The 24,189-nt window shown below is 36.7% G+C and overlaps 1 protein-coding gene across 1 annotated transcript; it reads right to left on the bottom strand.

Moving 5' to 3' along the window:
• Nucleotides 1-672: 672 nt before the first annotated feature.
• LOC114312491 (Pectin lyase-like superfamily protein) lies at nucleotides 673-23,668 on the bottom strand. Its single transcript, XM_028258731.2, has 3 exons — nucleotides 22,884-23,668; nucleotides 2,172-2,503; nucleotides 673-1,399 (listed from the first exon to the last, which is right to left on the bottom strand). The coding sequence occupies exons 1-3, from the start codon at nucleotides 23,459-23,461 to the stop codon at nucleotides 912-914; spliced, it is 1,398 nt and encodes a 465-aa protein (XP_028114532.2). The 5' UTR covers nucleotides 23,462-23,668; the 3' UTR covers nucleotides 673-911.
• Nucleotides 23,669-24,189: the final 521 nt, after the last annotated feature.

Raw genomic sequence — 24,189 nt, 5'->3', positions numbered from 1 at the left:
TGGGGGTCCAAATCATTTTTGCTATTTTTAACCATGTATGGAGATCCCTTTCTTTTTTTTTTTTTTTAAAAGTGAAACCCCTTTTTTTTCACTTAAAAGATTGAACAAAGACTTACTGTCCAACAAGCAGCTCCCCCCTCTGCCTTGAAGCAGTTTTTTTTTTTTTTTTTTTTTTTTTGCTAAACCCAAATTTGAACAAAGACTGTCCTTTCTTCCATTTTTTTAAATTATTATTATTATTATTATGTGAGTGTTTGAGAAGTGAGTTTTTTTTATAAATTTTTTTAGTTGTAGGATATTTTTAGAATTTTTTTTTTTGTATTTGAAAAAGATAGTTGAATTTTTTATGATTAAATGTGATGTTTGTGAGAGAAAAAATAAAATGATTATGAAATTTGATGTAATATTTTATTTGAATTTATTTTTTTAATTTTGTAACTAATTTATCTTTTAATAAAAAAAATAAGAAAAAACAAAAAAATCAAATTGCCAAACACCGCCTATTTTCCTTCCTTTTAGAAGAAGCTAATCCCCCCTCCCCTTTTTTACTTGAAAGAATAAACAAAGACTTTTCTTCTTTCTTTTATCATAGCCACAAACCTGCTGCCTTCTCTGCCTTCTTAATTTGTTTTTTTCTAGATCATAAACCCAAATATAAACCAATTCCCCCACTGCTCAGATCAACTATAAATATATATATATATATATATATAAACAAAATTACAAATCATCTCAAAACTATTTTCAGAACTTATAACCAAATGAATTTTGAACTTAAAATTCTTTTCAACAACTTATTGTTCAAAATACAGCTCAAAAACTCATTTTAAAAACTAAACCAAACAGAGTCTTCATTGTTACTCGAATTTATTCCCGTGAAAGAATTTCATTCTCCACGGTTGGGAAAACATTTACTCACTGTGCAGGGCTGAGTGAAAATTGAGCAAAGAAATGTCATTTACAGTTGATGGCCTGAAGTCCAGAGGATTATTCCATTGCGCCGATCGATCTTTGGACCATCTCATGTTTAGGTTTTCAACCTCCAGGCCTTCAATATGCTCCATGATGATCCCTGCCATGCTGTGTTTAACAAGCCCTTCACATCCCGGCCTGTAATCTACCAATCCACCATCATAAGTTGTCCATCTTTTGTAAGTGATATTGACATTTAAGAATTTCAGATTTCTTAAAACCCCCCCTCTTGATCCTAGTAAGACGACGCCATTTTCTGATTTTGCTGTGATGTTGACAAACTGCACATTGGAGATTGAACCTGCTTTTGAGTTTCTGTGCCTAGGGCAGGTTGTCACATAAATAGGCTCCGCTCTACCCCACCACGAGGGATCATAATATCTTGTGCTGATATTTATGTTTGAGAAAGTAATGTCACTTACATTTCCTGCACAAAAATGAATAATTAGAACACCAAAATTATTGACATCAAATTCAGAACAAACATGCTCATAATTTTGTCGAGCTAGGGTTAGTTTAGACTTGGTGGTTACCAGCTAAAGACAGCACTCAATTAGGAGTAATTTTGTTGCACCCAATTTAGCTCAACATCAATCAACTAAAGTTATGTAAGATTTAGAAGATCATAAACCAGAAGAAAAACAATCCAAGATCATTGATATACACAACTGAACTAGGTTTCACAAAGCTTTGTCCCACTTGTCTCCAATTTGCAAAGTCACTTTACTTTACACAATCAAGAATTATTATTGAAAAAAAGCCCAATAAAAAATCATACAGTTCATCTCATTTACAGCCTTTGAGGCTAAATTAAAGTATGCTTGATGCTTAAAACTATAGATCCATAAATGTAATCGACAATCCATCTTATCTATGAGGGAGGCCCTTTTTTTTTTTTTTTTTCTCTCTCTTTCAACTAATCAGAATGCTCTAGAAAATACAGAACATATGTATCTCTCTTCAGTCCAACTAGCTAAATATGTAGAGTCTTCGTTCAGTGATATTTTTGTTACTCAATGCATATATGAAGTCAGTCACAGAAATATCAAAATGCTTTTGGCTCCTAGCAATGCATTTACAGCAATCTATTTTTAGTACCATTCATCCATATGCTTTTTATGCACTATCAAAAAAAGCCTACGCAAAGAATTAACATGGAAAAGGTTGCTAAGGATTCCATGGGAACTGAATGCTGTTACCTCCATCACGTATCTGCAGTCCAAGCCCCCGATGAGAATCTACAATGGTGATATTGTCAAATACCAAGCCCTTAAATGCAAACCAACTAGCACTACCAAGCTTGATTCCTGAAGATTTTGTTCTGATCCAACAATTTGTTGCCGTTAGGTTATGGAGGGGGCCACTGGATGTCTTCGGACAGATTGCATCATCTCCTGTATCGATGTTGCACCTCGTGATGACTGTATTATTTGAATCCTCTATATCTATCCCATCGTTGTTGGGTGTGTTGAAATCTCCATAGATAGAAACATCATGAATGAATGAGTTTTCACACTGTACTAGGTGCAAACTGCACTCACACAGCTATTTTTATCAGGTAGAAGCACAAAACTAAAGCAAGAAAAAGGGAAAAGCGGTTTATAATGCATTAACCAAATTCTATTGTGTTTGATGGAAATTCATTTTAGAAGCAGGAACAGTCAACATCAAAATGGAACAGGCAGTATCAAAATTCTATACAAGCACAATCATATCCCGTTTAGCTTGGGTAGTTAAGTGACTAAGTTTTGAGCTATGAAATAAGTGACCCAAGAATCAATCAAGATTTAGCTAACATAGATTAGATGAAATCAAGCAACTTTGAACATTCAATTGCATGATCTATTGATAAAATTCTTAGTGTTGATCCATTAATTTATATATGTGTGTATTTAGGCATTGATATTTCTGGTTAGTTTCTCTCCTTTATCAAGAATCTTAACATTAATTTATTATGGAGCCACGTCTTCCTGATGCCCAGATGCCCCCCATAACAGATATTGGAAGCAATAATCAAGGCAGAGAATATATTTTTTTTGCTTAGTCTAATTGTGAAAATTGAAGTATTATTGATTGATATTGATGTGTTGTGTTGTTTTTATTACAATTACAAGGATTCCTATTATATAGGAGTGTGTTTGGGAGTAGGTGGAGAGTAGGTGAAGTGGAGGTGGTAGTGGTGTAGTGGGTTAGGTTTAGTGGAGTAGGTGAGTGGGTTAGGTTTAGTGGAGTAGGTGAGGTGGTAGTGGTGGTAGGTTTATGGTAAATTCTAACAGCCCCCCGCAAACTCAAGGAGGATAGAAACTAACCAACTTGAGTTTGAAGAGAGGAACAAAACAAGAAAATACACAAAAATAAAAGAGGATAAGAGATACTGTATGGTCGTGTCAGACCATTGGTGAAGACACTGGATGGTGGTGTCATAACGTTGTAGAGGACACTGTATGAGGGTGTCATAACGTTGCAGAGGACACTGTATGGTGGTGTCATAACGGTGTAGGGGACACTGGATGGCGGTGTCAGACCGATGTAGAAGACAGTTTATGGGGTCATGTCGGACCGTTGTAGCAGACAATGTTGTGACAGTTTATGGAGTCTTGCTGGACCCTTGTAGAAACTAACCGGAATCAATGTCGGGACAGTTTACAGAGTCTTGTCGGACCCATGAAGGAGCTAACCGGAATCAATGTCGGGACAGTTTACAGAGTCTTGTCGGACCCTTGTAGAAACTAACCGGAATCTATGTCGGGACAGTTTACAGAGTCTTGTCGGACCCTTGTAGAAACTAACCGGAATCTATGTCGGGACAGTTTACAGAGTCTTGTCAGACCCTTAAAAAGTCGCACCCTCAAAAGGTGTGCCCAATCTATCAAAAGGCGTGCCATCAAAAGGTGTGCCCAATTCATCAAAAGGCGTGCCATCAAAAGGCGTGCCCATTTTATCAAAAGGTGTACCGGACATGATGGCGAGGCGCGTGACTTGGCTTGCGCGCCCAGGTTGTCGTCTAGCGCCGAGCGGCGCATGATACGCGTGGCTGCCTTGGCTATATAACCAAGACGAAGGCAAAGGCTGAGGCAGAGAAAAAACTGAGAGAAACCTCTGAAAAATCCTTCGTGTTGCTGAGAAAGAGAGTTCCTTGTGCTGAGAGAGATAGTCTGTAACACTTTGTTGCCCAGAAAATGGCCTCGTCTTCCCGTGGACTGCTCACCCTCTTTCCCGACCTCAACGAGTCAACAAGAGAGAGAACTGGTGCGGTGGCACTGGAACCTCAACCAAGCGCCCCGGAGTTTGCTCCGTTGAACTTTCCGATGCGGTCTGTGGAGCAAAGAATGGCAGTGCAGACGGATGTGGAAGCCAATCAGTATACATTGAAGTCATGTGTGGAAACCATGACTGCGGTTACAAACTTGTCGAACCGGCTGCAGAGTAGGGCAAATGAGGTGCAGCAGTTAAACTCCCAGCTGGCTCTGCTCCAACGCATGTATAAGAATGCGCGAGCAGAGATAAGTGTGCTAAAGGCGGAAAATAAGGAGCTGAAACGGAAGGCCACCGTGATGTTCCGGTTTGGAGGTCCGCCATATGCTGCAGTGGAGGAGTATGGGGGAGTGAACGTGCTCGGTGGACAAGGAAACACGGAGGCCGCACCGTCAAGGACTGCCCAGGATGGAGGCAAAAAGAAGAGACCGGCGGCAGAGTAGAGAAGAAAAACTTGCCTGCGGATGTGGTTGGTTTTGGGTGTTTTTTTTTTTTTTTTTTGTGTGTTTTTTTGTTTTTTTGTTTTTGTTTTTGTTTTTTTTTGTGTAAAATTGTGATCGGGGTTGATCCCTGAGATGAATAAAATATGGTTTGGTGTGCAAAGTTATATGGTATGAATGGAATTTGAAAAAGATCAAAAATAAGGTGAAAGAAAAAGAAAGAAAGAAATAAGAAGAATATATATTGGAAATCGGCAGTGTGCGGTATATATATATATAGATATATATTTGTTTTTTTTGTTTTTTTTTTTGTTTTTTTGTTTTTTTTTTGTTTGTTAATAATAATAATAAGAATAAGAATAATAAGAATATATTAAAAAGAAAAGCAGGTGCGCTGGTGGGTTAGAAAGAAGTTGTTTTGGTGGGAGAGATGATTTTTTTTTTTTTTTTTTTTTTTTTTTTTTTTTTTTTTTTTTAAAAGAAGAGATAAAAAAAATAATAATAAATAAATAAATAAACAAAGTAGTAAAACTCTTCTCTCTCTCAGCATCACGTGGGTGGTGTAAAGAGAGTGGTTGTATTGGAAAGACAAAAGGCAGTGGAGAAAAATATTAAAAGAAAAAGAAAGGAAAAGAGAGGTCTGGAAAGTAAAAGAAAGGTCCAACCTTTTGCCTATCAATTAAGAGTGGGTGTTTTGAAAATAAAAAATAAAAAACATTCTAGGTAGTTGCACTGTTTAATATAGAGTAGAATAGACTTTATTACCTGGACAAACAAGACAATGGGCAAACGAAAACCGCCAAATTCAGTGGGCGGTCTTAAATGAGGAAGAGCGATGGAGAGTTTGACCCAAAAAAAAAAGAAAAAAAAAAGGGATGTGGTCTGATAGTCCAACACCGGGTAGACGGATGGCAATCACTCTTGTTTTATCATCTTTGCAGGTGATACCGACCCAAGAGCTGCAGACAGAGATGTTAGAATTCCAGTTGAGTTTTCAGATATGCGGAACAGCAGAAGCAAAGTCCAGAAGGGACTGTCTATCAGAGTTCAGGTCACCAATAATCAGGGGAATGATAGGCAGTAGGATAAAGATGGAAGTAACCACTTGAAAGGATTGGAGCTTCATGAGGAGCTTCAGTGTGGGGTATTTGCTAATCATATCAATGATTCGAATATGACATCAGCAAACTCTGCTTCTACCAATTGCAACTTCTCGATGTTAAATTCTTCTTCTGCGGAGATCTCTGTCAAGCGAGGGACTTGAAGCGAGTTGGGCGTGAAGGTGGTGGACCTGAAGAAATTTCAAGGTATGTGTAAAAAAATTCTATCAGACTAGGTTGAGGTCCGGCGGGCGGCTAAGGTGAAGTTGCCGCCCGCCGGGGAAGCGTAAATATTAGGTTCTAAACCAGCTCTGATACCATGTGAAAATTGAAGTATTATTGATAGATATTGATGTGTTGTGTTGTTTTTATTACAATTACAAGGATTCCTATTATATAGGAGTGTGTTTGGGAGTAGGTGGAGAGTAGGTGAAGTGGAGGTGGTAGTGGTGTAGTGGGTTAGGTTTAGTGGAGTAGGTGAGTGGGTTAGGTTTAGTGGAGTAGGTGAGGTGGTAGTGGTGGTAGGTTTATGGTAAATTCTAACACTAATATTTGGTTATGACATTTGTTTCTTCTTTTCGACCTCAGAATCCATAGTTCCTAAATAATTATAGCTATGACAAATCTTTATGCTGTCATTCAAATTAACTAGAAATTCAATAACTTTCAGTTCAAGCAAAAGATCTTGAAATTCATTCAATAATTATCTAGAAAATCAACTTTGTCCAAACTCTTGATGGAAGTCAACAAATTGTTAAGACATTGTTAATGGCACTAACAAATTTGACCAACATAAACTGATTGAAAGTAGAAAAAAAATTGCATAACAAAATTATCAACACAGGGATGTGTTTAATTGATGGGAAAGAAAAATAAAACATAAAGAAAAATAAAACCATTTCCTTTTTTTAAAATACAATCATAAATAGAAAACAAAATTATTAAAAACAAAAAATATATGTTTTTACTTATTTTGAAAACAAGTTTCATTGTTTCCACAAATATGTTACTTGTTTTTAAGAACAAAATATGCTTTCTATTATTGATTACTGACAACATTGCCAAATGCTTCGTAAATCCATCATTTTTTCTTTAAAATTTATTTTTATGTAATCATCTTATGCTTTCATGTAAAAGCTGAGGGCGGGGTGTGGAGCTGTTAGGAAAGGTAGAGGACAGTGGGAGAGGGGTAGGGGTAGTGGCTGCTAAGACATAGGGGTGACACCATTGATGGATGAGTGGTGTCACCCGAACCCCTTAAAAAAAAATTATTATATATGACTTTTTATTTTTTAAATAAATTAAATATAATTGTCAATTTGTCACCACTAAAAAAATGAGTTTGAACCATCATATAGCTATACAACATTTCATTACCACTTCCAAAAATGTCTTGCCTATAGTTTGTTAGAATATCTAAAATAGTTCCATTTCAAGATAAGAATTGCTATCACGTATATTCATTCGATTGTATTTGGTTTAGATTTGTTTGACCAAATTTAACTTTTGCCCATAGCCGCAAAAAAAATCCCCAAATAATTTCTCTCATATTGTAGTTCGATATTCCCTGTGAAATTTGAGAACTAATGGGAGCCTGCGTATCATGTACGCAAATGTATATAATTTTTTGATTGTTGTGTACGGTTCAAGTATTTCTTGAGTACGAACAGGGTACTTGTGTATGGTACGGAGAGGTTTAAATGCATTACTCTTAAAAATATATAAAAATACCATAATAAATAGATATTGTGTGTATTTTTAAATAAAATAAATGAAAGGTATCTGTTGATAAACAAGTTTAGGAGAAACTAACACTTGTTTATTGAGCATTAAAAGAATAAAGAATACAAAAGATATATATATATATATATATCTAAGCTAAGCAAACCCTAAAAGTACCAAAGACTAAACTATCCTTAATAATAAATAATAATATCAAATAAATATATGATTAACACCCCCCTCAAACTCATGATGTGACAGTAGGAAGTATCGAGAGTTTGTCCAATAGAAAACGAAAGCGCAAAGTTGTATGAGACTTCGTGAAAAAATCAGCCAATTGCATAGTAGATGGCACAGACAGTAAGGACAAAGTATGAAGTTGAAGATGATGACGCACAAAATGACAATCAATCTCAATATGCTTAATCCTCTCATGAAAGACAGAGTTATGAGCAATCTGGATGGCACTTCGATTATCACAATACATAGGCGTACGAGTAGAAAGTGAAATACCAAAATTAGTGAGTAACCATCGCAACCAAACAACAGAAGAACGAGAAACAACTGTTTGCTTCTTACTCTTCCAAGAGATAAGGGAAGTACCCAAAAACACACAAACACCAGTAGTGGACTTACGATGCATAGCATCACAAGCCCAATCAGCATCAGAATAGGTCCAATGACGATGTAGAGGAGAAAAACAAACTCTGATGCAAAAGACCCACGAAGATATCACAAAATATGAAGAATTGCAACCCAATAAACCATAGTAGGAGAGGCAACAAATTGGCTAACAATATGGACAGCAATATTAGGACGAGTAACAGTAAGATAGACAAGGTTACCTACAAGAACATGATACAAAGTAGGACTAGACAAAGGAACCCCATCAGTCGAAGTTTAATGCACATTAAGCTCAAGGGGAGTGTCAACAATGCGAGTATCAGTCAACATAGCATGGTGAATGACCTCTAAGGCATATTTGGACTGAGAGAGAAGATAGCCTTTAGGAGAAGCCACCTCAATGCCTCTGAAATATTGAAGAGGACCAAGATCCTTCATCTCAAAATGACGACTGAGATGACCTTTGAGAGCAGAAATTCCATCAAGATCATCACCAGTGATGATCATGTCATCAACATACAAGAGAAGAATAATCCGACCAATAGAGGTAGAGCGAAGAAAGAGAGTTGAATCATAATCACTAGTATGAAAACTCAAAGTAGATACAATAGTAGCAAATTTTTCAAACCAAGCATGAGGCGCCTGTTGGAGGCCATATAACTGTTTGCACATTTTACAAACAGAGCCAAAAGGATAAGGCAGCCCAGAGGAGGCGCCATGTAGATCTCGTCCGTTAGATCACCATTCAAGAAAGCATTTTCGACATCCATTTGGGAAAGGAACCAGTGATGAACAACCGCAACAGCAATCAAAGTGCAAATAGTGGTCATCTTGGTAACAGGAGCAAAGGTCTCCTCATAATCGATTCCATATTCCTAAGAAAATCCTTTAGCAACTAAACGGGCCTTATACCGTTCAATGGAACCATCAGCCTTGGTTTTAGTTTTAAAAACCCAACGACAACCCACAACATGTTGACCAAAGGAAGAGGAACAAGATCCTAAGTGCCAGTAGCATGCAATGCAGAAAGCTCCCCATTCATAGCCTGCTACCAAAGAGGATTAGAAACAGCCTCCTTATAGGAGGTAGGCTTAGAAATAGAGTGAATAGAAGCCAAAAAAGAAGAGAATTTAGAAGAATAACAAGAGTTAGAGAAACCCAACCAATCAAGACACTTACACTTTCTTTAAGGACAGTGAGAATCAACAGGAGCCTCATCACAAGCAACTGATGGGGCCTCAACGGAAGAAGGGAGAGCAGTGAGACCTGTAGATAAGTCACGCTTCGTCTAACGAACATAAGTATGAATTATAGGAGGGGGAGAAGGAGCAAGAGGAACATCAGGAGACAACAGCGGAGGGGAGGAAGACGAAGAGGGAAGATCAGAAGGAGATAGGTTACAGACATACGAATCAGAAGGAACAAAGTCATGAAAGGGATCAAGATAAATAAGATCAGACCGAGAGACAGAAGTCAATGCAGATGGGATGGAAAAGAAAGGAATATGTTTTAAGAAGACAACATGGCAAGAAACATAGAGACGTCTAGTAGAAGGATCATAGCAACGGTAACCTTTCAGACCCTCACCATACCCAAGGAAAACGTACATAGCAGAATGAGCAAATAACTTAGTGCATTCAACACGAGAAAGAGGGACAAAACAAGTACAACCAAACACATGAAGAGAAAAGTAATATGGTAGTTTGCTATGTAATCGTTCAAATGGAGAGATACCAAAGGTCACCTAGGAGGGAATATGAGTAATAAGATGAACAACGGTAAGAATAGCCTCACCCCAAATAGAATTAGGAATAGAAGAAGAAAGCAATAAAGAACGAGCAGTCTCCATAATATGGCGATGCTTACATTTGGCCACACCATTCTATTCAGGTGTGTCAGTACATGAAGACTGCTAAAGAGTACCATCAAATTGTAATAACTAAAGAAAACTAGTATCCTGATATTCCCCACCCAAGTCACAATGAAAGCATTTAACAACAACAGATTATTGGGTATGAATCATGGCACGAAAAAAAGAAAAAATAGAAGAAAATTCAGATTGACGTTTCATAAGATAAACCCAATAATGACTAGTGTAACTGTCAATTCATGACACATAGTTTTAGAACCCCCTTTAGTAGGAATAGGAGCAGGATCCCACATATCAGAACGTACCAGATCAAAAGGAGCAGAAGAAATAGTACTTTTATTAAAAGATAAAGCAGTAAATTTTGCAAGTTTCCAACCACTACAATCTGAAATATTATGAGTACTACAATTTCCAAAACACCAGTCGAAACTAAGGGGTTGTTTGGAATGACCTAAATAAGTGCACTTTTTGCCTTTTACGAAAAGATGTGCAGAAAAGTAGAGAGGTGATGTGATGGAAAAAAAGATAAAAAGATGGATTATTTGAGGTATGCCAAACTTGGCCTAAATATTGTAAATGAAACCTAGAAACGTGACCTAGGCGAGAGTGCCATAAATAAAACTCAGAGGACTGCGAACTAAGACGAAAAGAGGACAAATCAACAGAAGTTGTAGCAAGCGATGGAACATGAAGCTGCTGAAGAACATATAGCCCTCCCAACTTACGGCCAGTCCCAATCTGCTATCTAGAATGAAGATTCGGCACAACACAACTAGAAGAAAAGAAGTGAACATGATAACCAAGCTCACAAAGTTGGCTAACAGAAATGAGATTTAAAGTCAATTGAGGAATGCAATCGATGTCAGAAAGAGAGAGATAATCAATCAAAATAAAACCAACGCCTGCTAACGGCATGGAAGTGCCTTTAGCAGTTAGAACGGTAGGAGTGGAAGAAAAAAAAAAAATAGAAGTAAATAAGGAGGAATCATTTGCCATGTGATGAGTAGCACCTGAGTCAAAGGCCCAAGTGGACCGAGAAATACCTGAAGAAGAGGGAGGCAAACCTAAAAAGAGACCGAGAGAGCATTAGGCTTAGTTGCAGAGTAGTTTCTGCATGGCATGAACCTACTCGGCAAGGGAAGTCAATGAAGGGCCAAAATCTTCTACAGAGCGAACTGTAGTTGCTTTATGTGAGTTCCAACCTTTTTTCCAAGGCACCGACGACACTGAAGAGCGATCATTACCCTTTCTTCCAAGATGAAGATGAACCAAAATGAGAGCCTCTAGCAAGTCGAGGACACTAAGCCTTCCAATAACCTTTCTGATGACAAAAACTACATTCACCCAGCGGTGTGCGTATGGAGGAGTGACTCTGATTACTAGTAGGGACATCTAGAATAGTCTGACTCAGCAGGGGAAGTAAACCTTTGCTTGGAATGCCCTTGAATTGAGTTTCTTTAGCTAACAATTCATTCACAACAGAATCAACAGTGGGGAGAGGACTACGATGAAGAATGCTACCACGCAGTCCCTCAAAATCTACTCAAAGTGCCATAAGAAACTGAACCAAACGTTGCTCCTCACAATAGGTACAATATTCTATATGAGTACTCAAGGCCTTAGGCTCCGTAAACGCCAACTAATCCCATAACCCAGTCATAACAGAATAAAACTCTTGAGTACTCTTATCACCTTTAGAAGTAGCCCGAATATCATGTTCTAAGTGATATCGTTTTGAAAAATTGGACTGAACATAGAGACCAGAGAGATGATCCCAAATTTCTTGGGCTGTAGTAACTTTGCAAAATGAATACCAATCGATTGATCCACAAAATTGTTAATCCAAATAATGACCTTTGTATTAGTGACTTGCCATGTAGACAGGAGTTCATTGAAGTTTTCAAGTTTAACATCAGATGGCATGGAGGAATCACCAGTAACATAGGTCCAAACATTTTTACCAGGAAGAAAATTCTTCATAACATATGTCCAGTAGTTATAATTATCACCTACTAACTTAACACCAATAGCTTGGAGAGAATCAGAGGTTCCACCCGTCACCAAGACACAAAAGAAAACTCACCAGCCAAAGAAATAGAACCAGCAACAGACCAGAGATTACCAGACAGGGAGAGAAGGCAACTAACACCAGAATAGCCAAGACAAGGAGTAGACGAAGCACCACAGCAGCCAAACGAACAGTGTGAAGCCCTCAACAGAGACAGAAACAGCAGACAAAGCACTAGAACCAGCAACAAAGCCTCAACGAAGCAGCAGAGGCTATTTGGGTAACCAGAGGCTGTTTCGAAGACACCCAGAGGCAATCCAGCAATTGTGGGGCACTGTGGCGGTCGTGGGTGTGAAGCCACGAACCAATTGAAGAAGAGAAAAGTCAATGGGTAGCCCAACAATGAAGTTATGAAGGAGAAGGGAGAGACATACGAAGTCGTAAACAACTTCGCTGAGAGATTTCAGCAACCTGAGACCAACCCAACAAGCACCAGCAGCAAAATGACAATCGATAGGCATGAACAATCAATAGTTAAGGTTGAAGCTTAATCCCTTGCTCTAATACCATGATAAACAAGTTTAGAAGAAACTAAGGATTGTTTATTGAGCATTAGAAAAATAAAGAATACAAAGGAGATATATATATATATATATATATCTAAGCTAAGCAAATCCTAAAAGTACCAAAGACTAAACTACTGTTAATAATAAATAATAATATCAAATACATATATGCTTAACATCTCTAAATTTCCAAATCATAGAGAACTTAAAATACTCTTATCACCGTCAAGCCTCGTTTGGGAACATGTTATTTTAGCAATTTTTTGGTTTTTTACGGAAAGATGTGCAGAAAAGTAGAGAGAGGAAAGTTCCCAAACCAAACAAATCATTGCAAATTTCTTTCGTTTGTTACTTTTCTAATGTAATGGCATTAAACCCGCTAAGTGGACTTTGTTTTTAGCATTGAACTTCGGTTTGTAAGTTAGATCCTTAACAAATATTAGCATTAAACTCTAGTTGTTAACTTGGTTTAGCTACTTTTTGCATTTAATTTTCTAATTGTCACATATAATGAATTAATACAAATTATAAATTATTTTTATGGACATACCCCAACCTTAATCTTATCCCATTTCTTTTAGATTTTTAGTAATGACGTACTTGTAGCGTACCCATACCCGTATCCATGCTTCATAGAGAGGAACTAAACTTTCCATCTATAAAAAAATAAAATAAAATAAAATAAAATCATCATTTTCTATTCCCATAATGGAACTGATAGGAGCTAAGCACAATAGCAAATTGTTAAATAAGAATAAAGGACGAATCCCCTATCTTGTGGTGGTTTCTTACATGCTAGGCTAATAACAAGAAAATGTTCAAAAGAATTTTACAACTAAGTATGTAAATTCAAAACCCGTACCGTTTATTTTTCATTTTGTTTATGAATAATAGACTTACATCACGATATCTTTTTCTTCCTCATTCTGATTTTGGTTTTTGTATCACAGATCTTGGTTCGCGCTTCATGGCATTTCCAGTATAAAAAAATCCAATCGTGCAAAGGATTGTTCATGGAACTACTATCAAGATTCTTCGGACCATATTTCCTAGTATTTGCATGTCTTTTTGTTAAAACAAATAGTATTAAGGTGTTAAATTTTTTCCATTTATGATGGGAAAAATTCAAAAAACATTAATAATTTAATATATATATATATATTGGTGATAGATTTATGAATTTTGGACAAGATTTATACAATTGGTGTTTAAATGTCATCACTAACAAAAATTCCAGGAGTCATCTACTGTGGGGAAGGGTGGGGAAGTGGCAGTTGAGGATGGCAATGGTAGAAGGTGCAACAAGGTGGCAGAATTGTAGGGAGACAAACAATAGGGTTTAGGAGATGGAGGATGAAAGTAGATGACGGAGTAGGGTAATTGTCTTTTGGTATTGAATTAGGTTTCAATTAACTTTGGTAGAAGGCAATTGAGAGGGAGAGTTTATAATTTCGTAAACCAAATTGGGAATCTGTATTTGTCATATTGCCCGGGGAGGTGAGGTATTTGTAATTTAAACCCTAAAAATTAAATGAATAACTAAAACATAAATCATTTGCATTTTTTTTTCCTTTCTCCCCTTATTTTAAGCTTCATTATTTTCATAATATCAACGAATATCAAAAAATTACACATAGAATGAACAAAAAACATTCGGTCATCACATGTCAAGTGGACCCCACTATGTATTATCCGTGTCATTTTCTTTGTAATTTTTCAGTACACAAAATTGTTCTTTTTCTCCTTATTTTAACAAATGCACGCAAGTGTCCCTGGGAAGCACTGGGATTGGGGTAAATCAATGAGAGTTTTTAGGTAAATTACAATAACACGCCTTGTATAACTCTAAAATCACATTGTCACCTTGTTTATTTTTTGAAATCAGACTGACCTATCACCACTTACAATCACAACTACACCCTCAAGACTACCAAACTTTAACCAACCACACCATCAATAGAAATCCTAGAACCCTAAATATTGGGGCTTTATGGAGAAACTGAACACAGCACATCCAGCACCTCCTCATCACCCCCTCCGATCACCCAACCACAACCACCCTTCCAATAGCAACCCCTCCCCATCCATTGGAGCCATCACCTCACCGCCAGCCAAGTTTGGTCATCCACAACCATTGAAACACACCTCCACAACCAATATTCAAAACCCACAACCCACAACCACAGCCAATAAAACCTACCACCACAACCGATTAAGCCCACCACCCGCTTCTTCCATAGCTACTAAAAACCACCACCTACAACCATTGAAACACAACTCCACCACTGATTGATCCCACCTCCACACACCTTAATCTCAACTTCTATTTCTTCCCAAACTTAACAGACCCAACTTCACTTCTTTATCACCCCACTGCGTGCAGTTGCACCACCACCATTCAACCAACCTGAGCCAAATTATGGATAACCCTCAAATTACCAACCAATTGGGATATGATAATGGAATTGATAAAGAGAGAATTGAGGCATGCTAACAAGATTAGGGAAATGAGGCCTGTAAATGGGGTTCCAAAGAGTACACGGCGGGGTTGCTAAGGTAAGTTGTTAGAGTTTATATTAGTTTATGTTATTTCATTAATGGCACTCTTGTAATTTCTAAAACTATTTAATATAAATACTTGGGTCTAGGGATGAGAAGATCATCTCATTCTACAACCCTATGTATGTATTCCGTTCTTCTTTCTCCATCTCTCCTTTTATCTGTTTCTAAATACCAAAAGTTAAGCGTTCTCTTGCTTTAAAAAATTTTCATAAGATGGAGGCTACTCAGTTTGATGCCAAGATTTGAGTTCTCAGAAATGATAGTAGCACTGAATATATGGATGGGGCCTTTCAAGTGTATCTTGCCGATAATGACATAATTCACCAAACAAGTTGTGTTGATATGAAACCACAAAACGGAGTTTCCGAACAGAAAAATTGTCATCTCTTGGAGGTCACTCGACCATTACTATTTACTATGGGTGTTGCCAAATCTTATTGGGGTGATTTGTTTTGACAGCCACATATCTCATCAATAGGATGCTTAGTAGTGTTCTTGGATTTAAAACTCTCGATCTTTTGCTTGGTACCCCATACAATTCCACCTAAAGTGTTTGGTTGTGTGTTCTTTTTGTCCATAACTATCATCGTTCCTTATCTGAATTTATTTTTATTGGGTATTGTGCCACCAAGAAAGGATGAAGTGCTATCATCCCTCTAGCCGCAAGATTTATATTAATATAAATGTTACTTTTTGGGAGTCAAAATCTTTTTTCCTTCCCCTATGCCATCTCTTTAGGGGGAGATCGTGATTAAAGAGTTGCCTCAGGAGGATGTGTCTTTGTTGTTGTTATCTGTTGATCTTAGGTGTGAATTTGAAGACTTATAGTCATCATGGACAATGTCAACCGAAGCAAATATCCCCTTATGATCCTCCATGATAATTACATTCCAGTTTCTTCTCTCTCACTTGCTAATAAATTTGTTATCCCTTCGGACTCTCTTGATCCTATAATTGATGATATTGACTTAACGAGAGCTATTAGAAAATGAGTTTGGTGTTGTACTAAACATCTTATATCTAACTTTGTTTCTTATGACCGTCTGTCCTCCTCCTATACAGCCTTTTTTCATCTTCTGTGTCAATTCCTCAAGGGTGGAAGGAAGCTGTTGTGGAACCGATGTGGAAAGAAGCAATGGTGGAAGAGATGTTAGCTTTGGGAAAAAATAGCACTTGGCATTCGGTCTCTCTTGCAACAAGGAAAAAACTGATTGGGTGTAAATGGGTGTTTACTGTGAAGCAAAAAGCAGATGGGTCAACTGAAAGATAAAAGGCAAGGTTGGTTGCAAAGGGGTTTACTCAAACACTTGGCATTGACTACCATGAAACATTTGCGCCAGTTGCAAAAAATGAACACTGTTTGAGTAAAATCTTGCACAACTACAATAGGTTGGGGCTTAAACTAGTTGGATGTGAAGAATGCATTTCTTTATGGAGATTTGGAAGATGAGGTACATATGAATGTTCCACTAGGTTTTTAATCTCTAAAAACTAAGGGAAAAGTATGTAAGCTAAAGAAAGCTCTTTCCGGCTTGAAGCAATCTCTTAGGGCATGGTCTGGTAGATTTCACAAGGCCATTATCAAAACTGGGTATGTACAATGTCATATAGATCACACCTTGTTTATAAAGCGCACCAATGGGAAAATTATAATTCTCATTGTGTATATTGTCGTGACTGGTGATGATGTGGTAGAGCAACCTAGCCTCAGGCTCATCTTTCTCGAGAATTTGAAATTGAGGACCTAGGTCAACTTCATTATTTCTAGGGAATAGAAGTTGCTAAATCTGCATTTTTTTTTTCTTATCTCAGTGAAAGTATGTTATAAATCTCCTAAAGGAAACACGTATGTTAGGATGCAGACCAACAACTACTCCTATTGAGGTCAATCATCGACTTAAAGGTGAAAAGGATAATTCCACAAACAAGGAACACTATCAGAGGTTGGTAAGAAAGCTTATTTACTTATCTCACACATGGCCTGATGTTGCCTATGCAGTGAGTGTTGTGAGTCAATTCATGCATAATACTCACACGACTCACCTAGAGGCAGGTTTCAAATTTTAAGGTATCTCACGTCGACTCCCGAAAAAGGGATATTATTTTCCAATCACGGACATTTGAAAGCTGAAGCCTTTACTGATGCAAATTGGGCAAGATCTATAGATCAGTGTTATTAAAGGCGATAGGCGCACCAAGGCGCCAAGGTCTCCTAGGGCCTAAGCTCAAGGCGCAAGGCGAGGCACAGGTTTCACCGAAGTGAGGCGCACCTTGTACGGAGGAAAAAATATATATATATATATATATATAATTTAATATAAGTAAATAATTTAGGATTCAACATAAACAAATGAAATGTTAAACATTTAGTATTTTTTGGAGATTAGGAATTAGAGTTAATTTTTCTTCTATCATTGATTTGGGGTTGAATACCCAATGTATTGGCATCTGTAATAAGAGTAGGGATCTTCTGTAGCTACACCATATTAAATCAATGGTCAAATTTTAAACAAAACCAATTAAAGCAATAATAAAAAAAGCCCTCAAGATGCAAGCCTTGGGCCAGTCAGGTGCTATCCAAGTCTCCTAGCCTGGAATACTACAAGGCGCAAACTTTGGGCCTAGACGGGACTTGGTCCTAGGCGCACACCTAGGCGCGCCTTATCGAAGTCACCTAGCCTGGAACACTACAAGGCGCAAACCTTAGGCTTGGATGGGACTTGGGCCTAGGCGAATGCCTAGGCGCACCTTTAATAACACTGTTATAGATGATAGATGTTCAACCTCGAGTTATTGCACCTTTGTTAGAGGGCAGTTTGTTATGTGGAGAAGCAAGAAACAAGTTGTTGCTAGGTTTAGTGCAGATTGCAGAAGCAGAATATAGTGCTATGTAACATGGAGTTATTGAACATTTGTGGCTTCAAACTCTACTGAAAAACTTGGGGTTGGTGTGTGATGATCCTATGAAACTATACTGTGATAATAAGGCTGCTATCGATATTGCTTATAATCCTATTCAACATGATCGAACCAAACATGTTGAGATTGATGATCATTTCATTAAGGAAAAGTTGGATACAGGTCTGATTTGTACGTCGTTTGAGAAATCTAGAGATCAACTTGCGGTGTTTTCATTCTCTTGTATTCAAGTTAGGCATGAGAGACATATATGAACTAACTTGAGGGGGAATATTAGTTTATGAATATTCATTACCTCTATTTGCTTAAGCACTGGCATAACCGCAACTAGAAAAAGGGCAAATCTAAACCAAACAAAGAAAGTAACTAAATAAGCAGTGAGAAGATATGGGACCTAAAGAATAGGGGAATGCAAAAAAAGTAATAAGAGAGGTGCACAGACCAATCAATTGTATTGGTCGTATTCTTGAATTTGGAATGAAAACAGAATTAATGCTTCCTAGCACGTGACACAAAATAAGATCACTTAGATTAGAAAAGCATTCATAGAAATGTTCTTTACGTTATTTCATTAATGGCACTCTTGTAATTTCTCAAACTATTTAAAATAAATACCTAGGTCTAGGGATGAGAAAATCATCTCATTCTACAACCATATTTTTGTCTTGCATTATCCTCTCTCCATCTCTCTTTTTCTTCTCTTTTCTACTTCTAAATTAAGCACAAAAGCCGGGCCAGAGTGAAATGGTGGTGGGATGACAAGGGAGAGTGGCGAGAAAGAGAGATATAGCGATGGTGGTGGAATAATCGCGATGGTGCTAGTGTTCTACTATACAAAATACCGTTGATAGGGTGATGGTGGAGATGATGTTGACCATTGTCAATAATGGACGGGAAGGTTTAGGTTCATCTAGGGGATCCATTCGTTTGAAAATGATGACAGGTAAAGAAAAGGAGAGAGAGAGGAAGGATGGTTAAAGAAAGAAAGTAAATGAATTGTTAAGGGCAAATTACAAATACCCCCTTGAGGTTTGCCTAAAATACTTTTGATTCCCTATGATCTTGGAAATTACATTCCCCCCCAGAGGCTTATATTCACATAACAAATTACACTTTCTGTTGATAGTCGGGTGGAGAAGAATGATTCATGCTGACCCCATTTGATGGGAGTTAGGGGTTGGTTCGGTTTGGTTTAACAAATTACACTTTCCGTTAGTCCACCGTTAGTTGACCTAACGATTCATGTTAATATGAACAATACAATTTTATAAAGTACTCACTTTACCCTTGTAACACAAACAAAATAACCCCTCATATTCTGCTTGTTCTTAGCAGCCAACCCTACTATCCACCCTCGCCTCACCCCAAACCCACCCCTACCTCTTATTCAACCATCCTAGCTTCGCCTACCACACCCAACCCCCTTCCCTAGAAGCACAACAATAAATATATATATATTTTTTAATTTTCTATGTAGATTAATATTACATCTACAAACAATCAAAATTAAATCACTTATGTCTTTTTTTAAGATGATATATTAATTATTTAAATTTAAGCAAAAGCAATAAACATTCAACATCCAATATGCATCAAAAGCACAAAAGAAAGGGGGATAGCAAATTAGTTGGCGTGTCCCTAGAGTGTCCCCTGGGAAAAAAAAAATTCAAATGAAAGGACACGCCACATGGTGAGTCTTATACGTGTACCCGTCGTTTCCTCATGTCCAACACAGCTACGGCACATATTTTGGAGTGTTAGTGCCTCATAGGCCACTCCCCACCCTCTCCCACCACTTCTTGATCCCTTTCCACTCCTTTCACATACTCAATCGTCACTCCTCCACCTTCCCTCACCATACCACAACAAAACCGATACTGGCTTGGACACTGTGCCATACGATACGATATGGATACGGTGATATGACAAAATCTAAAAAAATAAGATATGGGTACGGCTAGGATATGTTTGTGAAAAATATAGTTTTTAAAATTATTAATAATGACACATAAGCCAAAAATCGTTGAGAAATCACAATGTAATTTTATAATGCAAAATACTAACCTTTAAGAATTAGGTATTAATTTATGCTAGTAGCTTGTTTACCTTTTAAATTTTCAATAGGTCTTGCAAATATTTCATTTCAATATGAAGTCTAATATGTTTATATTACAATAATAGAACAATCCACAAATTATTCCTGTGCTTTTTCCCTTTGGCACTAGTAAAAAGTGTTTGTATTCAAGTTTATTTACTCATTTATTTATTGATATTTCATTTTATTATTATTATATCCTCTTGTTAATCTATGTAGTCATATGGGATATGCATGAAACAATTAGGATACATCAATTTGATAAACTCTATTATTTAAAGCACTATGTTCTTATCATCAAAAAACTAAACAAAGTATTAAAAATATATTTTTATATTTATTCTTGCGATTATATTATATTATGTTACTATGCAAGAAATGCTACAATTCTAATTTCATAAAAATAGTCATACATGACTTGGAGTATTTGATACTTCAAAATTAAGTATTTGATACTCCAAAATTAATGAAAAATTAATTGAGAAATATCCGATACTTTTAATAAGTGCCTGATAAATACCTGAGAGTATCCAAAGAGCATTGATATACAATACAGATACGTCACCCTATTTGAAGTATTTGTGCTTCATAGGGTGACGGTCATTGCGTGGGAGAGGAGTGTGATTGTCCAGTGATGCTCATTGCATTGAAGAAGGGTACAACTGTCCACCTCCACCTCCCACCACTAGGTCGATAGAGGATGTGTTTTGAGCTTATCACAAATGTGGTGGATCGATGATGAGATTTTGTAGGTGATGAGGTTGCTGATGACGGTGGATGAAAGCAAATTGAGGCGAACAATGATGAGTTAACAATGGTGGTGGATGAGGGCCACATGTTTGATGAAAGTTGCAAGTGACGTTATAAATACCACTTGCTTGTCCACTAAACCAACCACGACCTAACTCTCTCTCTCTCTCTCGGAATTCGACGTGGATTCTTGGTGGCGGTAGTGTTATGGCAATGGGTGCATTGGCATGGATGTGGTCTTTCTCTCTCTAACTGCGATTTTGGGTCTATGATTGATTGTTGTTGGGGACAATGATTGAGAGAGGAGGAGGTATGTAGTGGAGAAGGGGGGGTGGGCGGCATGACAAGGGATTGCTAATGGTCGCGGTGGTAGGAGGTGGCAATGAGAGTTGATAACACACTCTGGGAGATTGGGTGAGTGAGAAAGAAAGGTGTAACAAGGTAACTTTGCTTTAGTATAATTTTGTTACTATTGTTAACTTCTCTAGTTGTTATTTCATTGAATTCGCTTCACTAATAGGTTCACAATTCGACTTTCATTGTTATGGATTGGTACCAAGATTGAGTCCTGGACAAGTCAACATTTTCTAAGGTGCGAGAGGGCAATGACATTTCATGTAATAAAGAAGGTCAGGTTATTTAAGAGGAGTTCAGGTTGTCACTATAATGTATCCAAAGATAGAGTTTTGAAATCGGTGGAACCTTTTTGACATTGGTAAAAATTGTCTCATATTCTTGTTTAGGATAAAATTTCAAGTTTTAAATAACAAGGCCATCTCCAATCCTTACTAATACTTTTACTCAAATTAAATTGAGGTTTCATTTCATATGAAGCACTCTAATGGGTAAATTCAAAATTGGGGAAAAAATTGATGACGCTAGGAGTTTGGAGTAAAGAAGAATTTGAAATTATTTGGGTAGAAGCACCTTTGTGTCAAAGTTTTGATTGGATAAAAATTTGGATAAATGAATGGGACTCCGTTGATTTGAATAAAACTCAATTTGCTCAAAATGCAGTTTGAGTGGATATTGAAGGGTTGGACATGGCCAAAGAATTAGTAAAGTTGTTATGAATAATAAGATTTTCTGCAATATCAATTTTTAATCTAAAAAGTCAAAAATTCTCATTTCTCCCTACTTTTTACACGGTTTTTCATAAAAAATTAAAAAGTCAATCTAATATACTAGTTTTTTTACATCATATTTTAGCTCAAAAAAAAAAAAACAAAAAAAAAAAAAACTAATTAATGTGTTTGGTTTTAGTTTTCTGGACTAAGTTTTTTGGTTTTCGTATTTTTTTATTTTTAGTGAATATTTTTAAAATTTTAAACATTTTTTTTACTTTTTTAGATATACCTTACTTAGATGTATCTAAAAAGTAAAAAATTTATGAAAAAATATTTTAAAAAATTAATAAATATAAAAAAATACAAAAAATTACTAAATTCTTGTATTTTTTTTTGTATTTTTGATATTTTTTGAATTTTTAAAAAGTTTTTTTTACATTTTTTTTTAGTTTTTAGGTGTCTTTATGTTAAGGCCAAGTTTGGCATAATTAAAAAAAGACAAAAAGTCAAAAAGTCACTATCCTATTTAAGTCACATCATCTTATTTAAGTCACATCACTTCTCTAACACATCACTTCAAACCCAACCCAAACTCAACCCATATTTCATAAAAAGTCAAAAAGTGCACTTATTTAGTCTTCCCAAACTAGGTCAGTATGTCTAAAAAGTAAAAAATTATTTAAAATATTAAAAAAATTCAGTAAAAATAAAAAATAAGAAAAATAAGAAAGTAAAATTTTCTAGGAAGTGTTTTTTTGAAAAATGAAACAAGGAAGGTGAAAACCTGTTCCAAACGAGGCCTAAGTCAAACAAAGACAGCCTTGTTAAAATTGGAAATGGAAAAGGAAAATCAGTAAAACATTACTTGATGAGTAATATAGCAAGCAAACCAAAGGGAGAGAGAGAGAGAGAGAGAGGGTCTAAAATACGCACCACCAGTAGGCCGGTTCAATCAAGCTGATGTTGGAGACGCGAACATTACGGCAACGGAGGAAGCCAACGAGTCTGGGCCTGCACTCATCTCCGAAGCATGCCCCAGTCCGATTCCAACTCACCATCACGTTCTTCCTCTCATCGAACCTCTCCACGAACTTCAACCCCTGGCCGTTGATCTCCCCTCCACCGGTGATCCCCACATCGTCGGCGTCCTCGGCCAGCACCACGTACCACCTGGTAGACGACTCGGCTGGATAGTCCTCCAACTTGGTTCCCCCTAATATCTTGGCGCCTCTATGAAGATCCAAAACAACCCCAGATTTGAGAAAGAGAGTAGAGGTTAGATAGGTTCCGGGAGGAAAGAAGACGCGGCAGACTCCGGGAGCGGAGGAGCAGGCGTCGATGGCGGCCTGGATGTGGAGGGTGTCGTAGTGGACGCCATCGCCCACGGCGCCGTAGTCGCTCACAGAGACTGATTGGGTAGCTGCTGGGGTTGGTGTTGGTGTTGGTGTTGGTGTTTCGAATAGAGAGGAGAAGAAGATGAAAACCGCACCTAATAATTGGCTTCTCATCATCTGCTCAACGGCGGAGGCTGTGCTGTGTAGTGTACAATTGTGTGAAATGGGTCTTTGCGTGCGTGGTGTTTCTTTCTTTTACCTCATTGGCGCTTTTCCGTTGCTTTTAAGTTTGGTCCACCATCTATCTCCGAAGAAAGGGGGTATTTGGAGTGGATTCTGTAAGTTATAAATTGAAAATTAAAAAGTTGGAGATAAAAGTATTTTTTTCTTAATTTTTAAATAATTAATTTTTTTAAAACTTGTTTAAATTATTTCTGTTTAAAAATTTATAAATAAAAATTATATCAAACAGCCTAGTATAAATTTTCAAATTAAAATAACTTATAATCCACAACAAAGACTTCCAGTGTAATCTACATTTATAGTTAAGCTCGTTAAAAGTAATAATAAATAAATAAATTATTATATATGTTATAATTAAATCATTATTTTTATTATTAATTTTTGGATAAATTATAATTTGACTTAATTTTCATCAAGTCTTATTTAAAATCGTTGTTAAAAATAATTTTTTGTAACTTTTTTACACGTGTCACTAAAAATTAACAATTAGTGATTTTTTTATTACGATTTTTATAAATTGTCGTTAAAATTTACAATTAATGACATTGTTTTATAATAAAATTTTTAAAATGTCGTTAAAACTTATAATTAGTAATATGTTTGCGACAAAATTTTTAAACTTTAGCTAAAAATTAAAAATAAATAATTTTTTAATAATATTT

This window comes from Camellia sinensis, chromosome 12, assembly GCF_055761805.1.
Source record: "Camellia sinensis isolate YWXY chromosome 12, ASM5576180v1, whole genome shotgun sequence".
Taxonomy (NCBI): domain Eukaryota; kingdom Viridiplantae; phylum Streptophyta; class Magnoliopsida; order Ericales; family Theaceae; genus Camellia; species Camellia sinensis.
The sequence above is the reverse complement of the archived record's forward strand: the minus strand, read 5'-3'. Positions and strand labels throughout refer to the sequence as shown.

Excerpts from the sequence above, each read along its gene's own strand:
- LOC114312491 (XM_028258731.2), bottom strand. The coding sequence starts at position 23,461 with ATGATGAGAAGCCAATTATTAGGTGCGGTTTTCATCTTCTTCTCCTCT. Across the intron at positions 2,504-22,883 it reads ATTGAACCGGCCTACTGGTG|TTTGCACCTAGTACAGTGTG; the intron begins GTGCGTATTTTA and ends GTGTGAGTGCAG. Across the intron at positions 1,400-2,171 it reads ACTGCAGATACGTGATGGAG|GAAATGTAAGTGACATTACT; the intron begins GTAACAGCATTC and ends ATTTTTGTGCAG.